Source organism: Acanthochromis polyacanthus, chromosome 21 (assembly GCF_021347895.1).
Source record: "Acanthochromis polyacanthus isolate Apoly-LR-REF ecotype Palm Island chromosome 21, KAUST_Apoly_ChrSc, whole genome shotgun sequence".
In the NCBI taxonomy this organism is placed as follows: domain Eukaryota; kingdom Metazoa; phylum Chordata; class Actinopteri; family Pomacentridae; genus Acanthochromis; species Acanthochromis polyacanthus.
Window position 1 is genome coordinate 16,121,938 of NC_067133.1, and position 19,753 is coordinate 16,141,690.

A 19,753-nucleotide genomic window follows, 5' to 3' on the forward strand; every position below is an offset into this window, starting at 1 on the left:
AGCCCCTCACCGCCATATCTGAGGGCCTCATTGGTGTTACACCATGCAGCCTCTCACTTCTCTATATGGCCAGTGATGCAACTGAACAGGATGCTAATATGTGCTTTAGATTACATAGATAGATTATGGCATCAGATCTGTGTGCTTATGTGCGCATAGGGAAATGTTTCCCTTCCTCTTGCTGAGCCTGTTTCTTCATTTCTGGCTCCTATTTTCATGACTTCCCCCCTCTCCTGCTTTGTGTGGCAGCCAGCAGTTTTTTATTTGCTGCTCGGAGCTGATCTATGGGATCTGGGCTGCCAGCCTTTTCCTTTTCACTTTCTTCCACACATAGTTGTTGTGCGTGTTGCACTTTTCCCTCTTGTATCATCAGAACTAACACTATGTGCCACTAAAAGTAAAACTGTACACCGTGCTGATCTGAAATCACAGAGCACAGTTGTGATTTTCAACGCGTGAGTTGTGCGACTTTAAAATGATGCTTCTCCTCCTGAGTGGCTGATGTTTTGTCCCCGAAGGGAAGGCAAGTGAGAGCGAGGTGCTGTCTGTAGATGTGCACTCGCACTATTCTTCGTGCTGTCTAATCCCCATGTCAAATTCTTTCCTGCGCTCCACAGGAAGTTGCCCGCTAAAGGCCCCACCGTCACTGCCTCTGTTGGGGCTTCTGGGAATGTGGGGGTGGTAGCATGGGGGGGGTTGGGCTGGGGTTGTAGGGCTGCTGGACAGCTGTGTAGATGCGAAACTCCCACATCAACACCGCTCAGACATTTGCCCGCAAGTTTAACAGAATTTTGTTCTTTTGTTTTGGCACAGTAAATATTGCTGTCACAAAAACTACCTGTTAACACCATTTACATTTATATACTCCAAGGGGAATGTTTTTAAAGCATCACTACCTGCAACAGCATGCTCTATCAGGATTATTAGAAACAGACCTGTGGCTAAGCAATTGACTGTATGATTCCTATGCATATGTGTGTTATATTTCTTTACCGACTGATTTTATTTAGACTTTTGGTTGCCATTTAATTATTATGAATAAATATGCTTTTATAGTAATTTATCCCCATAATGACAAGCAAAATTGAACTTGTCATAAAGTCAAAAAAATCTTGTTAACAAGAACAGCTTGTTGTTAGACTGTAATGAGACGTTTAGCTGATTGTCACTGGTAATAACATGATACTGCTGTGCTCTGCAGCCGATTTCAAAGAGAGAGTTTGGTCATTAGCTTGGCTTTTTGAACACAATAGTCGTACTGACTCTGCTAAAGCAGCGTTTCATTTGAAGGTCAGGCATCTGCGCTTCTAAAGGTCAAAAACACCAAATTTGACTTATAAGGTATTTTAGGTGGGGACAGTCCAGTCCTGTTAAAGGGACAAAAACAGATTTGTTCTTATGCTAGCAGCATGCAGAATGCCCATATTTTGTTAAAATCTGCAATAGTGAGAGCCAAGATTTGTCAACCATGTGCACCACATAACATCTTCAGTACAACAGTAGAAGTGAAAGCTAAGCTCGCCGGCTCAGATCCTGCTGTTGGTTACACCGCTTGTTTGGACATTCAGACTTGGCCTAGTTATAATATACATGTATAATAAGGTGATATTTAAAAGCTGAAACAATAGCACACAGTAATCCAAAGCATTTAACATTAACGTGCCCTCCATGTCGGCCAGGCTGTGGACTCCACTCAGAGAGCGGTTTTTCTATAGATCCAGTCCCCGTCCTGTTTGGGCTGCCTGTCTGCATGAATGTCTACGTTATGTAGCAGGGGTTATTAACACCCTCGAATAAGAGGTGTCATCACATTTCTATGTTTATTTTAATGCCTTTAAGTGGGGTCTGTGGATGCTGGGACTGACAGAAGTCCCCACAGGCTGCTGCTGTTGCAGGCGAGCAGGCTTAGTTATACAGCATGACTGAGGATAATGTGACAGGCTCCTGAGTCTGTCTCTCTCACTTCTGCTTTCTGGTGATGACCAGGACCAATTTATACACACATACAGAAAAATTGGCCCGCCATATAGAGTTTCACTGTGTCTGAACATTAGCTTAAATTAGAGATGCCACTCTGTTAGAATCAGCAACTGCAAATACATCATATAAAGAGTTGTATGCATAATAGGTGATGGGCGAGATGTTGCACCTTAGAGGTCAGCTAGATAACCACAGTATAGACAGAATCAAGTCAAACAAATCATGCAGAAAGAGAGGAAATGGCTTCTGCAGTCATGTAAGCTGAGTCAGAGCAGATAAGACTATATTCAGATGCATTGATTATTGCTGCCTTCCGTGAGGAGGAACCTTTCCGGGATTATCAGATCAATAACGACGTAAATCGGCTGGTGAAGGTAACTGGAGGCCAGTAACCCTGGAAGGAGGGCTTGACTCATTTCCTGAGCAGTGATCCCAGGAGGAGGAGGACAGGAAGGAAGGAGGGGTTTGTCACTTGTACTCACAGGCTAGTTAGACCCAGGAAACCGAGAAAATAAATGAGTAATTAGATAAATAAACAAGGACAGATAAAGCCTCTAAACAATCCAATAGAGTGGAAATGGGCCTCGGCCTGAGATAACAAGGTCAAATTTGTCCCCAACATTGTCCAACCAGATGCCGAGCAGTCGCTCTGTATGGAAATGGCTGCAATCTATCGTGGGACATTAAAGAGAGAAAGAAAGAACAGCACTTCAGCAGATTTACAGATGTTTTTGATGTTTACGGTTTTAACTATCCAAGGCTGTGACCTCTTGAACCTTCTGCCTTCTTGTGACCGGCGTGAGCCGGCTGGCTGGGAGTCAGCCCGGCGTCGCTCTGTCACGTTTATTTTCAGTCGCCTGCTCGGCTTGCCGGGCCAAAGTGATAAAAGAGAGACGAGCTGTCCACAGTGGCGTGGTATGCATCAGTGTGCGTTTGTGGGGCATGTGTGCTGCTGGGGAGGGAAAGTGGGAAAACGCTAGAGGACAGATATTCGTGGCACTTCTTCCAGTCTCCCTTATGTGACCCCCACCTAAGAGTATCAGAGAGGCTTGTAGCTGGCACTGAGTCGCACAAGGGGGCGGGGGTCGCAGCCAGCTCGGTGTCTGTGAGCCCGTTAGCTACCCAGTGGGAGGGAGCAGTCAGGGGAAGACTGGAGTTGAGAGGGAAGCAGAGTTATGTACAATCTCCTTCTGCTCTTCCATGTAGGCACACTGTCCCAGAGGCGCCTGACGAGATGAAGAGTCTGATCATTGAGAAGAATAAGATGGGCCTGGAGGAAGAGCCTGAGCTGCTGGTGAAAGGTGAGTTCGACTTGCACCACCGTCACATCACATCACACCACCATTGCTCAGACACTCTTTAAATCAGAATCAGAACTGCTTTATTGATCACTGAGGGAAAATTGCTGAAATGAAATGCGTCAACCTGCTACACTCAGACAGTATCGAACATTGTAGTGAAGCAGAAGTGAAGACCAATGGATCGGTTGATGAACAGAAAACTGATGATAAACAATGTTGAATATCAGTTAATTATAAAAGGAAAAATGCTAATCATTCACTCACTCTGGCTACATTATTTTATATTGATGCTTATTTTATACTTTTGCATTTTCTGTTGGACAAGATTGGCAGTTTGAAGAATTCACCTTGGGACAGGCACTATTCATTTGCTTTTCTATTTCACAGGCTGTGGAGTCATTTAATTGATGGGAAAAAAGCTACTCCCTAAAACATTCAACAATAAAACATGACCTGGAGCTGCAGCACTACTTTGTTTAAGAAATGAGACCTTGCAGGAATGCATCGGTGCTGCTCATGTCATGAAGTGTAGCTTATATTTCAGTAGCCTAATTGTCTCCTGCCGCAGCTCCCTGTTTTGTTGTCACCCAGTAGCCAACAACTCTCTGCCCATACGTGGCACCCAGCTGCCCTCCCATCACTCGGCATGCGTTCATGTGAGGATAGCTACTGGCATCAGGAGCCCCATCTTGCATGTCTGATGCTTTTGAGGAATGATCTCACAGGATATTTCTGTGCATTTTTCCCCCTCCTTGGCCTGCTGCTGACAGGGAGCAGTAAAATGCCAACGCTTGGATACGTTACGTCCTGTTTGGAATGGCGACAGTCAGATTGCCTAATTCTGACAGCAGTTACCATGCACCCTCGGCTAGTGCCCCTCCCTCACCGTTGCCCCAACGCCACTAGCTCACTGTTTCCCTCCAAAACTGAGGGCACCCACTTTCCCCGGGCCACTGTCATTGTAGATTTCAACCTTTTGCACCACATCCACCACATACATGCCCAGCAGAAGGGCACCTCGGGGTGTTAGATAATCCCTCTCATGTCTCTCTGTATGCTGTTGTGAAGAATGCCTCCATTAAGGCCTCTCACCCAGCAGGACATCCTGAGGCTACATGGGGTGAATATTGCCCCAGTATCTAAAATAGGCCACCAACATTGCAGATATAGACTGATGATGTGGGGATGAATTGTAAAACACACGGAGTGGTGACAGAAAGAGATGTTGACATTGGTTTATTGACATACCTTTGTTGATTTACAGTTAATATCACTCCTCACATGATGCGCTGCCCTCTCATGCTCCAGTAAACTGCGGCCGAGTCTGTCTGGATCCGTCTGAGCCAAAAGGGGAAAAGGTTTAGTTCTGAGTTCCTTGTGCACAAATGTAAACATTAGATTCAGTTTCTAATTTGAATTTTTAGATGCAAAACCCCCTAAAATGAACCAGCCAGTAGACAACATTAGCAGACTTGATAATATTTTGTCATTTTCTGTGTTTCTAAAACTTGCAAGCTGAGTATATGGGCTAACCAGAGAAAAATGGTACTTAATTTGGTTTGATTTTTTGTGATGTTCCTGAGAGGATGTTCATGAAATGCCAGATGCACTTTAATATATAATCCTCGTGTTTCATTGTCATGCTATTTGTTGTTAAAGACACTGATCAAGCATACAGTACCCAAAGAGTAATCGGAGGCTTGCAGCGAAAAAGATGGAAATGCACAGAGAGAGATTGTTTTCTCAATCTGTGTTTGAGGGGGCAGGGCACTGAGGGGTCAGAGGTCACAAATGAAACAAATTAAGGGCGAGCCGTGGCCCCCAGGGGAGACATTAGCAGGCCACAGAGATGGGATCCAGATGGAAGGCCATGGGAGGGGTATACAGGGGGTCTGGGGACTCTGCTGCTCTTTCTCTCTCGTTCTGTCTCGCTGCTTTTTTTTTTGGCCTCTTCTTATTGCACAGTTTAAAGTTCCCCAAAAAGAGCAGCATCTGTGGGACATCCCATGTCTGTGACAGAGGCGTCAGGGTGCCCTTCTCTCTATGTTTCTCACCCAGTCAGCTTGTCTGCAAACACCGTCCCACATCCAGTCTGTCAGCAGGCTCAGCCCAGCTTACCTCATGATTTTTATTTATCCTTTTCACATTGGGTTTTGATGCTGACCCCTCTGATGTGGTGTTAAGTACCTCCAGGGTTTTTACTTTGGGCTATATTGGGTGGGTTTATGGTGGGTTCAAACCTGCCACTTATATCATATACAGACATTCTCAAACAGGAAACATAGCCGGAGAGGCTGAGCCTTCGCCCCCTCCTCTCCCTTTTATTTTTATTTTGGAGCAGCAGCTAGGCAGTGGGATCTTTGCGCTGCCTGGGAAAACCACTCTGAGGCAAGGTTAAAAACAGGGAGAGGGGAGAAAAGTGGCAGATGAAAGCAAGCGGGAAGAGAGTGAGAGCAGCGAGAAGAAAGATGCAGGCGAAATGAGCGGCGGCTGACAGGTGGCACGCAGCTTTCTAACCACAGAGGAAGTCGTGATGCTGGCGTGGCGTCATTACCGCTTTCACAGGGTTGGAGGCTGAAGGTACATTGCCTAATTGTTCCTTTAAAACCACTCTCAAGCATGCACAAGGCAGTCACATGCACAACCGCACAACATATGCCACGCTGCTAATGTATAACAGCGGTCGAGCCCCGCCCCCCCCCCCCATCCTAGCATCAGTCCAGGTGGTTTGCAGCAACTCTCCACCGTCTCTCAATCAGCCCTCTGGATGAACTCTGACCCTCTTTTACTGCGAATCTTCAATCCTCCTCTGTGAGTTTCTCTCCAGGCAGCATCTGGACAGCACTCTGCCAAACTAGTTTATTTATCTACTCTGAGTTCTTTTTAGGAACAATTTGCACACATAGCTGAAGGAGGAGAAGAGGTTCACTGTTTGGCAACAGGGGATCTGTGCTGTTGCAGTCTTTCCAAACACTTAGAACTTTGGGAACACAACGGTCTTGCATTGTAGAGTCAGGCCTGGCAACATCAGCAGGCATGCCAATGAGCACGCCTTTGTCTCTCTCTCTCTCTCTGTCACACTCTTCCAGTATCTCTGTCTCTCTCTCCGTCTCCTTTTCTCACTCTGTCAACCTCAAACGTGGTAATTATGTTGGCTGTATGCAGCCTTTAATGCCTGTGCTATTAGCTGGCTGTATTTTTATTCCCTAGTATTTACCCCAACAAGGCAGTCACATACAGACTGCAGCAAACTTTATGGGCAATCACATGCCTCAGGGATTATTCTTAGTGAAGACATGGTGTGGCAGCACTGGTTTAAGTAGCTCCATGACTAGCCCACCTACCTCCCTAGCCTTTCAAGTCAAATGCTTGCTTTGGAGTGTACCAATAAAGGAGTGTCACTGGGCATAGGGACATTTCTGAGGTTCACAACTTACTTTGTGCCAGCAAAGGTGACATTTATGTGAAGGTATAAGCGATAAATTGCTATAGCTTTGGGATATAGAGTGCATTTCTCAGAGTAAAGTATTGGGGGAAATGTTGTTTTGCTGCCAAAACTGGGTTGTTGCTGCAAGAGCTGCATGAAAGTAGATTGATTCGCAGATTATTTTTGAAATTACTCATTTGCTCCAGAAAAGATTAGGAATCTGTCAAAAATCCAAATCTTCTTTGCCTGGAGGTCAAGAGGACAACTTTCCGAAACACAAAGATATTTGTTTTACTGCAAAGAAAAACAAGAAAAAGCAGGAGGATCCCACACTTAAGATATTAAAGACATCAATAAAAAATGGTATTAATCTGTTGGAATTTAATTCTGCCTCCAAGCAGATGAATTGCCGATTAACTGAATAATCGCTGCAGCCCTACTGGCATGTGTTATTTCATTTTGAGGTCGAGTTGTCATCTGATGCATGTGTGTGTCCTATTTAAAGGTTGGCTCTTACGGGAGGTGCGAGGGAACTGGATCAAGCAGCGTCGGTACTGGTTTGTGCTGAGCCAGGACTCCCTCGACTACTACAGTGGACCGGAGAAAGGCGCCCGCCGACTGGGCACGCTGGTCCTCACCAACCTCTGCTCCGTCATCTGGCCAGACAAGCAGACGTACAAGGAGACAGGTTAGCGAGACACACATATGTACATAAGCAAACGCAGACGGGCTGAGGCATAGCTGACTCACAGTTATGTATACTTGCCCGTAATCTCTGTAGATTCCAGTCAGACCTGTGTTAATTCCCTGTGTGGTGCAGTGAACATGGACTTAAAAAATTCTAAAAAAAATTCCCTGGAAACTGTTCTGGGTTTTTTAAAATGTGAAGTGATGTCTTGTGGTCCTCTTTCCCTTCCCATGAGTGCCGTAATTCTGAGTAAGTTTGGGAAGCCCCAGCTGTGTTTGGTCCAAAACGTGGCCCAAGGTTGGTCGAGAAACCTCTCATTTGGGTAATCAGCAGGAACATCTCCCTTCCCTTTCTTAGAAGAGCAAAACAAAAGACAAAGAATTAAGAGGAAAGCTTTTACTGTACAGGAAAAGACACAGGGATGACTTGTCCTTTCTGACTATGTGTGTTTCTCAGACATGTTGCCCTCTGTCTAAGTCTGTCTGCTTGTCCATCAGTGGAGGGGATTATGTCCTTCTGACTTCACCAAACCACTTAAAATGCCCAAACCGTCCTATAAACCCAAACCCAAACATAGTTCCTACTAACTCAATATGCCAGGGGACTTTTCTGTACAGAGCTGTGCATTCAACAGTGACTTTGTCACAAGCTGCATCGGCTGTTTCATTACTGAATGGCTTTGTGTTCCTCCTAAGCCACAAAGACATTTGTCATGAAAGACTTGCATGAAATCTTTACTTCCCCTGTGCATTTTCTGGCCATTACCATGAACTGTTAGTCTCATTTAGGTGCTTCATTTTTAGCAAGACTGACCTGCTACGGCTGAGGACACAAACAGGTACGACCCCCTCGTCATCATGTCATAATCTCGATTGTAAAAACTATTAATTTTGAGTACATATCTCACCAAGAACTTAAACAAAGAAGGATGTTGTGCCAAGTCACGTAGCAGGAAAGCCCGATAACAGCCACGGGGCTGCACATCAAGCCAGGCTGCCTGGGGTATGTCTAATACTTCCTCTGCACAAGGAGGAAGCGTGCCTTTTTTCATTTTTATTGCATGTTGTCCGAGCGGAGACTCACTGAAGGGTTTACCGCTCGTGTCCTAACACATCTGCAGAGTAACTGTTCTTGTTTGGTTTTGGTGTGGTCTGAGGTTCCTCTAGAGCTGACCTTTGATCCTCAGTGAAACCGAGAGAGGAGGTCAGGGAGAGGGAGTCACAGCCGATATGTGAGGCGTCTCCTGCTCAGAACTTTTGTAGTGACCTAAACTGCACTGTCAGATGAGGTGCAGTTTAAGTGCTTGTAATTAAAATTGACAGTGAATTTTTAGTGTGTGTGCATGTGTTTTTTTTCCCCCCAGGTTACTGGAGCATTACAGTTTATGGGCGGAAACACTGCTACAGGCTGTACACCAAGCACTTCAATGAGGCTGTGCACTGGGCTTGTGCCATCCAGAAAATAATTGATACCAAATCGCCCGTGGAAACACCAACACAGCTCCTGATCCGAGACATCGAGGTGAGCCACACAACACACATACACACACAAACACGGACACATATCTGCCAAACTACCTGTGATAAGAGCCACCAAACACAAACGGGCTACATAATATTACCCCGACTCTGTTGCCGTGGAAACCACACGACCACACTGGGCCATGAGTCCAAAGTTTACTCTGCTCGCCTTTCTCTTTTGAATGACCTCATCGTATTCCATCACACCGGGACAGGCTATAATAACAGACCTGGAGTAGAAAGGTCATTCCAATGTAAAGGTATTTCCAGTTATTGAAGGCCGAGAAAAATTGGATTTTGTTGGATTTGAAAGGATGCTATTTCCTGTACCTTCTCACGTGCAGGGAGCGTGTTTATAAGGGTCAGCCATATTTTTAGACCAGGGGTTGCTAGAGAACACGGCGTGCTGGAATCTCATTGAGCAGACGGATGACTCGTCTTGCATTAGTCTGCCCATGGGGTGTAGAGAGGGGGAGTTCTGGCCGAGGAGGTGGCGAAGGGCTTGGCGTGAAGCAGCAGGAACAGATAAGCAGTCCTTCGTCTGGCCTCCTGTCTAAGTAATCTCCCAACGAGAGTCTCTAATCTTAAAGAAAGTGGTTAATCTGCTTGCCTCTGTCTAGCCCTGTCTGCCTTGCCAGGAGGGGCCGAGCTCATATTTTGGAGCAACAGCCTGCTTTTTAAAGTGGTCCCCGCTCATTGTTTTGGGTTTTCTCTCTGAAAACTCCTTCTTAGTCTTTAAAACGTTCTCTCAGTCTATTGCTTTCTGTCTCCTTTTACACAGAGGCACACTTTCTCAAACAGACGAGGTAGTTTCCCTCTCAAGCGTGAGATTAGGGACCGCTGCTGTAAAAATCAAAGGGGGAAAATGAACAGAAGCAGCCCTGTGTGAATAGGACCGCTTGCTTATCTTTAAAGCATAGATTCATGTTCCAACCATAGACACAGAGGAGAGCAGGGATGGCAGCTTTAGGCAGCCAGAGGCCCTGTGTGAAGGGGAGAAAAGCAGATTGATCGTGTGAATTGCTCCATTTAGAATTATGCATTTCCTAAATCTTGGGAAATTAAATGTCACATGAAACACAAACAGTCAGTTTCAGGGAAGTCAAACTTATTTAGAGGAAAAAGTCCGCTAGATACAAAATTATTTCTGCCCTCGTCAACTGCAATGAGCAGCTACTGGCTGTAAAACTCACTGATTAGCACGTTACATTTCATTTGTTTAACTACTGGCATGTTAATGAGCTTTGTGATCAAGTTTACTGTTGCTTTTGATGAGTCCATCAACGGTATCTAGGTGCAGCAAAGTAGTGTAGTGCATCATGGTAGTGACAAGATAGAATCACAACAAGTACTTTGACTTTACAAGGATTTTTTTTAATGTTATCTTATGATAGAGTGAGAGATGGGGCGCAGGTAGACAGATTTCTCTTTTAGCCGTTTGCCCTTGTTTCCGGCATTTGCGCTATGCTCAGTTACTCTGCTGCTGGCGGCTTAATATTTACAAAGCAGACATGTGAGCAGTATCAGTCCTCCCATCTGGCTTTTGGCAAAACAGCGAATAAGCATATTTCCCAAAATGTCAAACAAATGCATGTGGCACGGGACGACCGAAGAGAATGAGAAACAGCCTTCGGGCCTCACCATGTATGTGCAAGTGTATTAATATTATCTGGGATGCTGTGTTGCTGTGCGACCGCTGTATGTGGTGCACAGAGCAGCATCTCATTCCCACAATTCAAACAGACAAGCCTGTCACCAGTGTGCACCAAACACTTCAGAAGAATGTGTCAACTTTGCCCCACTAAGGAGGGGGCAAAGCTGGCTTGTCTTTTAGCCAGAGAGAAAAGGCTGGTGGGATTGGAGGGGTAGTTGCGGGGGTGGAGGGGAGTTGCAGAGTCAGGAGAGAGCCAGAGCAGTGGCAACGTTACTAATGAGCAACAGGTGCTAGAGGGCAGTAGCATGGAAGCCATCTGTACCACTGGAAGGCATCTATCCACATAGGCAGTGAAAGACACAAAGACACGCACACTAAACTCATCGACACCGAGCAGATAAAATATAATGTGTCAGTCGTGCTGGCGTGGTTTGCTGGGTCATCACTTGACCTTCCTTCTGCTTTGAAAGTTGCCAGAGCTGAATTGTGACCCCGGTCAGAACGACCCCAGTCACCACTGACAGACCCGTGCACTCAATCACCCCCTCGCTGGCTGCCTTCAGGCACATCAAGGCCATATGAAAGTTAGTTCTGTGCTGTTTTTTTTTTTTATGTTATTATCACCGCTTTGTTTACTTTAGGAGAACAAGTTCAACCCCGAGGTAGTGGAACACATCTACCAGCACAATCCCATCCTGAAATACACCCAGGGGCCCCTGTACGCTCCTCTTCTGCCCTTCCCCTACGGCAGTTTGGAGCACACATGTAAGTGCTTAAGATCTATGTCATACATGATTATAACAGCTACATGTGAAGTTACAGGTAGAACAATGCAAAGGACACTTTTGAAACACTTTTAGTAGTATTGACTGGCTGAATTTTCCTTTAATATGATGTGAAATGGCTAAGGAGTTCACATCTTTACTATATTAATGGTTATATCTGAGAAACTATTCATACAGTTGGCATCTATTTTCTGTAGATGCATCATTGTTAAATGGAACAAAGCAGTTTTATTTTTGTAATTACTTTTTCTGTTTGATTTGCTGAGAGGCAAATTCAACACAGTGCAATGCAGATTACTTTAACAACCTTTCCTTGGCCTGGCTGCTTGATTATATTTGACAAATATCCTCTTCTCAAGCTATCACTAAACCTTTCTTGACACAGTGATTCAAACACAAGTACAAACAACCCAGATAAAGATCAGATAATAACTGGATAAAAGAGACAGAGAATAATCTGTCAAACGTATGACGCAGTTATTTGAAAGATTATAGAATTAGAAGATTTATTGTCATTATATTGCAATGCATGACAGCAATTCAACAACATTTCGAGCATAATGATTCCCCTAATTTGAGTTTTTCTCAAAGCAAGTGACATCATTTATGGATCACACTTAATTCATATTTTCTTCAGCTGAAAAAGGATCATGATGAAGCTATTAAGATAGTGATGTAATGAGTTGCTGTATTACAAAATGTGACCATATCTGAAAGAGCTCTCCAAGAAGTTAATGTAAAAAAGGGGCGATGGCAAACGGAAGTAATCAAAGTGTAACATATTACCGTTCTACTCGTCTCCGTCCTCTCTCCAGACCACAGTGGGAAAGGCTACGGCTCTGTGCGTGAGGAGGCCGTGAAGCTCTTCAACTGCCTCCAGCAGCTGGAATCGGCACGAGAGCCGGTTCCCATCATCCAGGGCGTGCTGCAGACCTGCCTGGACCTGCGCCCCCTCCGCGACGAGGTCTACTGCCAGCTGGTGAAGCAGACCAGCTACACACCTTCACCGTACACTGCTGCACATCTCCGTTACTGGCAGCTGCTCACCTGCATGAGCTGCACCTTCCTGCCTGGGTCCACCGTGCTCAAGTACCTGCGATTCCACCTCAAGAGGTGAGAGGCACACAAAGGGATGAAAAGATGATACAGGTGGTGTTATTATTGATAAAGAACTGTCTGCCACAAATGAACAATTAGGAGATCTGAGTAACATTATTTGCTTTATCTCATTAATCAAGCTTCAAACTTTGAGTTCTTATGAGCTCTCTTTTAAAGTTAAAAACTTCTTCTGTTTTTTGTTTGTGCAGTATAATGTCAATATGGCATTCAGGCTGAATTTTTCAGTGTTCGATTTAGCACAAATAAATCCGGCTGACTGGAGAAAGCTGTTCACATCATCTCCTACTTGTAATTACAAGTGGAAAGATGGAATTTTCTTGTTTTGTCTGGCTTTAATTTGTCCCATTGGGAAACATGACTTGTGGAGGACAGGTGGAAAACACCACAGCGTATCCACTCATGTTGACAGTTGGAGGTAATAGACTCCAGTTGCCACTTGACAGCAATGTTGCATGTTGCTTTTAAATCCCTGAGAATGATTTTACATGAGAGTGAGCTGAAATAAAAGTGAACACAAGTTGGAGGAGCAGGATGCCATCACGATCCCATACGAGCGGGACGTCATCAACAGTCAGCTGTTGGTGAGAAGGGAGCCTGAACAGACTGAACTGGGAAATGAAGGTGAACCAGTAGGGTGCAGTAGCTGGGAAAACATAGGGTCTAGACATTGGAGAAAAGGCAGGCGCCAGAATCCCTAATCACCAGTTTAGATATAGTAGCATGATATGCTTTCACATTGTTAGCGTGCTCCCCCAGACAGATCCAGTGTGTCAGGGCTGGATTTGCAGTTCTGAATTAGCCCCTCTGTCAAGCATGCTAATCTAAGTTATTAGCAGAGCTAATCTCCTGCTCCAGATTTTCTGTCTAACGCCATGCCATCAAACCACTAAAGTTTTCTATCTATATTTCCGTACTGGGAATCGCCCTTTAGCTAATGGAACAGTTGCATGCAATGGCAATTCATAATAACACTGTGGAACTCGCAGTCTGCATGTTTTGATACATCTTGCTGTTGCTCTCACGCACTCCCTCACTCTGTGGATCAGCGCTGAGGCTGCAGCTGGGCAGAGCTAAGACTGGAGCTGGGCAGTGGGCCCAGAAACCCTCCTCCACTCCCCCAGTGCCCTGAGAAACCCCCAGGGAATGTCTGCTGTCAGAGAGAATAGGCCAGAAGAAAGAAAGCAGTGGAGAAGGAGGGGGCAAGAAAGCAGGAAACAGCAGAAAGGGGCGAAGAGAGGAGAGCACAGGAAGGATCACAGAGACTCAGTGGAACATTCCTAATTACGTTTCAGTAGGACAAATCCCACCCTGTGGCCATGGAGTTATGAGATAGCAAGACATCAGGGTGAATGAGTGGGCTTCTCTGTGTCTGGTGAAATGTTTGAGTCCTTCTTGTGCACTTCTTTCTGTCCTATGTTTGTCTAATTTTGGGGCGAACATCAGAGCATAATTGCTTCCTTCCTATTTGCCCCTCTCTGCTTACACAAGGCTGAGCTCATAACTCCATCAGGTTGCATTTCACACCTTCACACTCATGAAATGTAAAAGACTTCAGGCTCCAGTTGGAGTGTGTCGTCTGCTGCCTTTGTGTCCCCTCTTTTAAAATACCTGCACACACACACTCACCTACCACTCCCGGACACTCCGCTGGGAGGAAGTGGCAGGTCACTCTGGTTCACAGGAGCGGAAACACCTTTTCCTGTTTCGTGCACTACCCAAAGTCAAACGTGTTTTCTTTGCCATTTTCCTTTGAAGGATTGAGGGATGTCGAGTCTTTTAAGTCTCTAACAGCTAAAGTGAGAACATTTGTCATTCCTCGCCTCATTGACTTTCTAACGTTGCCAGCCCAAAGAAAATAAAGAACTCGGTTGAATCACAAGGATGACGCGAAGTCCATAATCACAGCATAACACTTTACAGATTTTGAGTCACTGTTAATATCACGAGCATTAACAGCTTTGCTCTTTTAAGTATGGAACGTGTACATTTTTTTGGCAGATACGTTTCAAATGCAAAGGCGTGCACAAGAACACATGTACATGCTAATGTCACGTTCTCACACTTTTGCTCTTTCTTGCAGGATCCAGAGCCAAAGTCCAGAGTCGGAGATGGATAACTACGCGTCATTCATCAGCGAGGCTCTGGAGAAGACCAAGTGTCGGGAGTGTGTGCCATCCTGGGAGGAAATCCAGATGCTGATGAGCCGACAGGAGATGCTGTGCACGGTGCACTATCCTGGCCCTGGATCCTGCCAGCTTTACATCAGCTCTCACACCACTGCCAATGAGGTTTGAGAACATTTGTCTGCATTCTTCTTGGCAACGGTACTTTTCTCAGTGTTTCAGCTGCTCACGTGTTCCTCCTCAAAGCATCATAGTCTGATCTGGAGCACACTCGCCCTACAAAGCCGTGACAATCACAAAAATTTAATTTTTGCCTACCTCTGTTTTCACTCTTACAGGGATTGTTTGGTTTCTTTGAAGTGGGAGCTGCATGAAGTACTTAGCCTTAGTCGGTGTATGTCGGTATGCAGAGAAGCAGAAAGGAGGAACAGCAGTTAACTGTTAAAAAGAAGAGGCCACCTAAAAATATAAGTATTAGTTTAAGTGCATGGTAAAACTTGAATATTTTAACTGCTTTGCCTTGCCATCAGACGGCCATTTCCAACAAGCTACTGAGCTGGTAAAGCTCTCACTTCAAAGCCACCAAAGTCACTTGACAAAAACAGTAATTTTACCTGCCATTGTGTGGCTTTGATGCTTTAAGACATTTATTCAAATCCAAAATAACATACTAATACGGCAAAGCCACACAATATCAAACGATTTAACTGAGTGAGGCAGCGGTAGACCGGCAACTTCCAGGAACTGCTGACCGCCATCTCCTGCAAGTAATACACTGACTATTAAGAGGTACCTCATACAACCCCACTTCAAAGAAACTCAGCTATCCCTCGTATTTAAGGTCTAACAATTTGCGTCTCCATCTGTCTTTTCAACCCACTTCCCCTTTCTTACCCCTCTACAGGTGGTTCGGAGGATGCAAGAGAAGCTCGGCCTACAAGAGAGCAATAACACATTTGCACTGTATGAGCAGAATGCACTATGGGAGCAGCCGGTCACAGGGAGCGCTCTGATCGCAGACGTCCTGACCAGGTTCGAAAAGTGATGCAGCCTGCTTTCACACTATATAATAAAACAGACAGACAGTGTAAGGAAGCCAGACACAATACAACCAAGCAAGAAAACATGCTAGCGAAGCCTCTTGTCCAAAAAAATCTGAGCTATCTGACAGCTGAGGCGGATGGTGCCTTTATCGTCTCTAGTCCAACTCCTGTGCTGAATGTTATCCAGTATCCTTGATAACTGGTGACCTTGTCTGGTCTTGTTGGCCAAACATGACACCCTGCTGGGAAACCGGAGTGGTCATTTTACTGTCAGCAATGCTAGTCGACCACTGAAAAGCCAAGGTGAAGCTGATGTCATTTACTTGCACAAGGCAACGTCTGAAATAAAACGATAAGGCGTCCCAGTTGGTATAAAAAGGACGTGTGTTTTTTTAACAGGTGTGGACATCTGTGTCCTTGCAGTGTTGAGTGACAGGGTAAACATGAAACCGCCAGGTTACTAAACAACAATGATACACACTGGGGGAGGCAATATCTTGTAAAATATTAACATGAAGGCTTAGGATTCCTGGTATTCCATTTGTATATTAGTATATTTTCCCCCCTAACCCAAGCTTTAACCCTTTCCCTCCCTCTTCTGTGCAGCTTCACCACCAAAGAGTCCGAGTCTAAATCCCAATGGAAGCTGTGTTTCAAGCTCTACTGCCTGTTGGATGCCGACAGCATATCAGTGGACAGCATAGAGTATTTCTTCCTCTTTGAGCAGGTAACGGAGCAGAACACAGGTCTACAAGAATTCTCCTTTGACTCTATTCATGTTATGAGGGAACATTCCAGTGCTGATAATGAGTTCTAATTTATTGTCCTGAAGTGATTCATTCCTCGTATTTCATTGGATCATTTATGCTTTTATTTAACTATCTGCAATCACGGTCTGTAATGTCTTATGGGCTGTGATTGCAATAAAATGCTGCGCATAAAAAGCATGACTAAGAGCACTGGCTGGAGTGCAGAAGGGGCAAAAGGCAGCCAGCGCTGGCTTCATTAAAACATTTTTCCTGAGGACTCCCATAAAAGAGTTATGGGACAAAATAAAATAGGGTGTGGAAGGAAGGACTGATGACAGGACTGAGGCTATTACTGACAAACTGTACCTTCTTTTTGTTTTGTTCCATCTTTCTCTGCGCTCGACCTTTGTGCTGCAGTGCCATGAGATGGTGGTTCGTGGTCAGCTGCCGGCCTGTGAAGAGGACCTGCAAGCGTTAGCGGCCCTGAGGCTTCAGTGCTTGATGGGTGACTTCAGCACGCACGCCCCATGCCCGCCTCTGGATGAGCTTTTCCCAGGTCACATGCTTGAAACTCGGGTTCTGATGTCTCTTGCTGCCCCACAAGCTATGCCTCCTTGTCAGGTGGCAGCCCAGGGGTGCCCCACCACACAGCGTTTTCCTACGGGCCTCCTGGCCGGGACGCTGTGGAGCCACACAGCTACAGCAGCACACAAGCAAAAGGTGGAGCAGGACATGCGTCTCCGGAGCCGGCTGAAAGAAGAGGCAGCAGCCGTCATGGGATCCATCTTAGATCGATGGAAAGGTCTGGCCGGCTACAGCCACAGGGACAGTATGGCTGCCTACCTCACAATTGCACGCCAGTGGTCGGGCTTTGGATGCACTCTGTATGAAGTCGACTTTTATATTGTGAGTATCATGAGGTCATGCTTTAGTTTTATTGTAGTTCTTGTTTTTCAAAAAAAAGAGTTTTGCTCCCTCAGGGCTTCAGGCTGCTTAATGTGAATCAAGGAATGACGCTGAGCTGTTCTGACATTTGCTCACCTCTTTCTCCCGGTAGAGTTCAACAGGGAGTTTTTCCCAGAAGCTGTGGCTGGGTGTAGCTGCTACATCCGTTTCCCTGTACAAGCAGGGAGAATCTGAGGCCTTGGAGTCCTTCCCTTATGGCCAGATTTGCTCTTACGGCGTATCTGACAGCAACACCTTCAAGATCACAGCTGGGGATCGGGATCTGCTATTTGAAACCACCAAGGTATGGTGACTCATGTCCGAGGTTAGCCTGTACAGAGTGAGGGGGCAGGGGAGCAAAATCGTTCACTGGAGCCATTTCTACACTGAGTTTAGACATTCTCTGTCTCCACTGTAGTCAGGATTCAGGTTGTGTACACAGCAGGGCCTCGTTATCAACAAGTAGCGCTCTGCAAAGTAAGAGAAAGACACATGCTGTCTGCTCATGATGCCCTCCTCCCTGCAGTTCTTTGACCCACTTTAAAAACACTCATTAATTTGGTTTAAATAGAGAGCACACAACCTGCCCCTACCCTCCATCTGATGGTAACCACCAAAAGTCTAACTTCCTGGCATTAAATGGCCCGGGGCAAGTTTTATTGCAGTGGTTAGATTAAAATATTAGTCAAAACATTTCTCAGAAACATGGATGTTCTTCCAAACAGATATTTTTTTTTCTGTCGAGAACAAATCTTGCCTTTCACTGGGCTGATTTGCTTGCATCTTCCCACACGGAACAAGAAATCCCTCTGTGATCTCTCGTGGGGCACAAAAGTGGCTTTTATTTATTTATTGGACGCACAGGCGAATTGAAGTGCAGCTCAGAAAGACTTTTTTGAACTTAGGGCCTCATATTGCTCTGACATGAATGCGCTGGGTTTTGAGCTAGAGGGCAGGGGGAAAAAAAAGGAGGGAGCAAAAATTTGCAGGGGATGACTACTGTTGGGTCTGGACTTGAGGGGGAGTGCAAGATTAGCTGCTGATTCAAGGGTCATGGTTAAAAGTTGAAGAGCAGGTGACGGTTTAGGCTGGAAACTGTTTGACTCTCACACGCCATGTTTAGACAGGCATCAGCGGGACGAGAATAAGGCTAATGATCGTGGCGGTTAACGGTGGTTTGGTGGTCATGTTCACGGAGGTCGGAGTAGCACAGAGACACATGAACAAATGAACTCTTCCACAGTGCGGTCCTTTCATTTGTTCTGCAACAGCTGCCGAACAAAACGTGCCAAAGTGATGAAACATCCACACACATGTAAGACCTCTTTTTCCCCCTCCAATAAAAGGGGGCGTGTATGTCCTCAAGAATGTGCCAAACAACATCATCCTCTGCTTCTGGAGGATCCAGTTTTTCTAACAGCTGGATGACATCATGCTTGTCCACCCTCCTGTGACAGTGCCAGATAGACACTGAGACTGCCACCAATTTGACCTCTCTCTCTCTCTCCCTCTCTCTCTCCATCACAGCTGACTGAGATCATGCAGCTGATGAATGCGTATTTCAGTGCCATCCGTCGCCAGCGAGGAAAAGGGGAAGGTGCGGACATCACCATCACAGAAAGAACAGAGGTGGGCTTCCATCATCTGGTCTCGACGCCCACGCTCCTGGAGCTGCCCTCCCATCCCGTTTGAAAGGAGGGACCCCCCCCCCCCCCACTACTATCCTCCTCCACGTGCCCCCCCACCCCCCACCCCCCACCCCCCCCTGTGAGGCCCAGTCAGTCCTCAGGACCCCGGGCCTCCTCCGCTGGGAATGGCGCAGCAGCCAAAACAAAGAGAGGGCTGTTTTCACTCCCCATCCATGAAAATAAACCCTCACCGAGCTTTCCAGCTGAAGGAGCCGGCCAGTGGAGGAGGGGAGGGGAACGGCAAGGCAAGGGGTTCTGTTTTGCAAGTGAGGCCAGAAACCCACAGAAACCAATGTGGTCGCTGATGAGGTGTCACACAGCACACCCCCCACCCCATCCTGTCACGCAACCGTTACCCTACATGGCAGTACCCTCACCACCCCCACCTCCATCCTCCTCGACAATGTGAGATGTTGAGCCTTGCTACATCAGGGCGAGACGGCATCACAAGAGCCGACGGTAACCGTAAGCTGTGGTGCCCCCCTTCAGAAAGAGTGACAACACTACCCTCCCTCAGTTTTCTCTCTTCAAGTGTGCCATATTTGTATTGCCTTTCCTAGAAGGCAGTCGTCCCTCATGCACTGCTGGAATAGTGTTGAAAACATTCAGTGACACACACCCCCTCCTCCGTGTCTTTGTCACACATACACACTGACTCACTCTCTCATGTGCCCTTATGCTGACATGTTCATCAGAGACCGTCAGTTTTCATAAGGTCCCGGGTTGGGCTT

General features: G+C 46.0%; 1 protein-coding gene across 1 annotated transcript in view; it reads left to right on the forward strand.

Annotated features, from left to right (window-relative positions):
• plekhh3 (pleckstrin homology, MyTH4 and FERM domain containing H3) overlaps positions 1-19,079 on the forward strand; it is a 31,407-nt gene extending 12,328 nt beyond the window's left edge. Inside the window, exons 3-13 of the mRNA XM_022205553.2 lie at positions 3,187-3,281; positions 7,214-7,396; positions 8,760-8,917; positions 11,212-11,335; positions 12,171-12,468; positions 14,555-14,762; positions 15,502-15,629; positions 16,247-16,367; positions 16,807-17,295; positions 17,447-17,638; positions 18,862-19,079. Of these exons, the coding sequence (XP_022061245.1) occupies positions 3,187-3,281; positions 7,214-7,396; positions 8,760-8,917; positions 11,212-11,335; positions 12,171-12,468; positions 14,555-14,762; positions 15,502-15,629; positions 16,247-16,367; positions 16,807-17,295; positions 17,447-17,638; positions 18,862-19,026 (2,161 nt within the window). The 3' untranslated portion in view covers positions 19,027-19,079. The remainder of the gene's footprint in view (positions 1-3,186; positions 3,282-7,213; positions 7,397-8,759; positions 8,918-11,211; positions 11,336-12,170; positions 12,469-14,554; positions 14,763-15,501; positions 15,630-16,246; positions 16,368-16,806; positions 17,296-17,446; positions 17,639-18,861) is intronic.
• Positions 19,080-19,753: the final 674 nt, after the last annotated feature.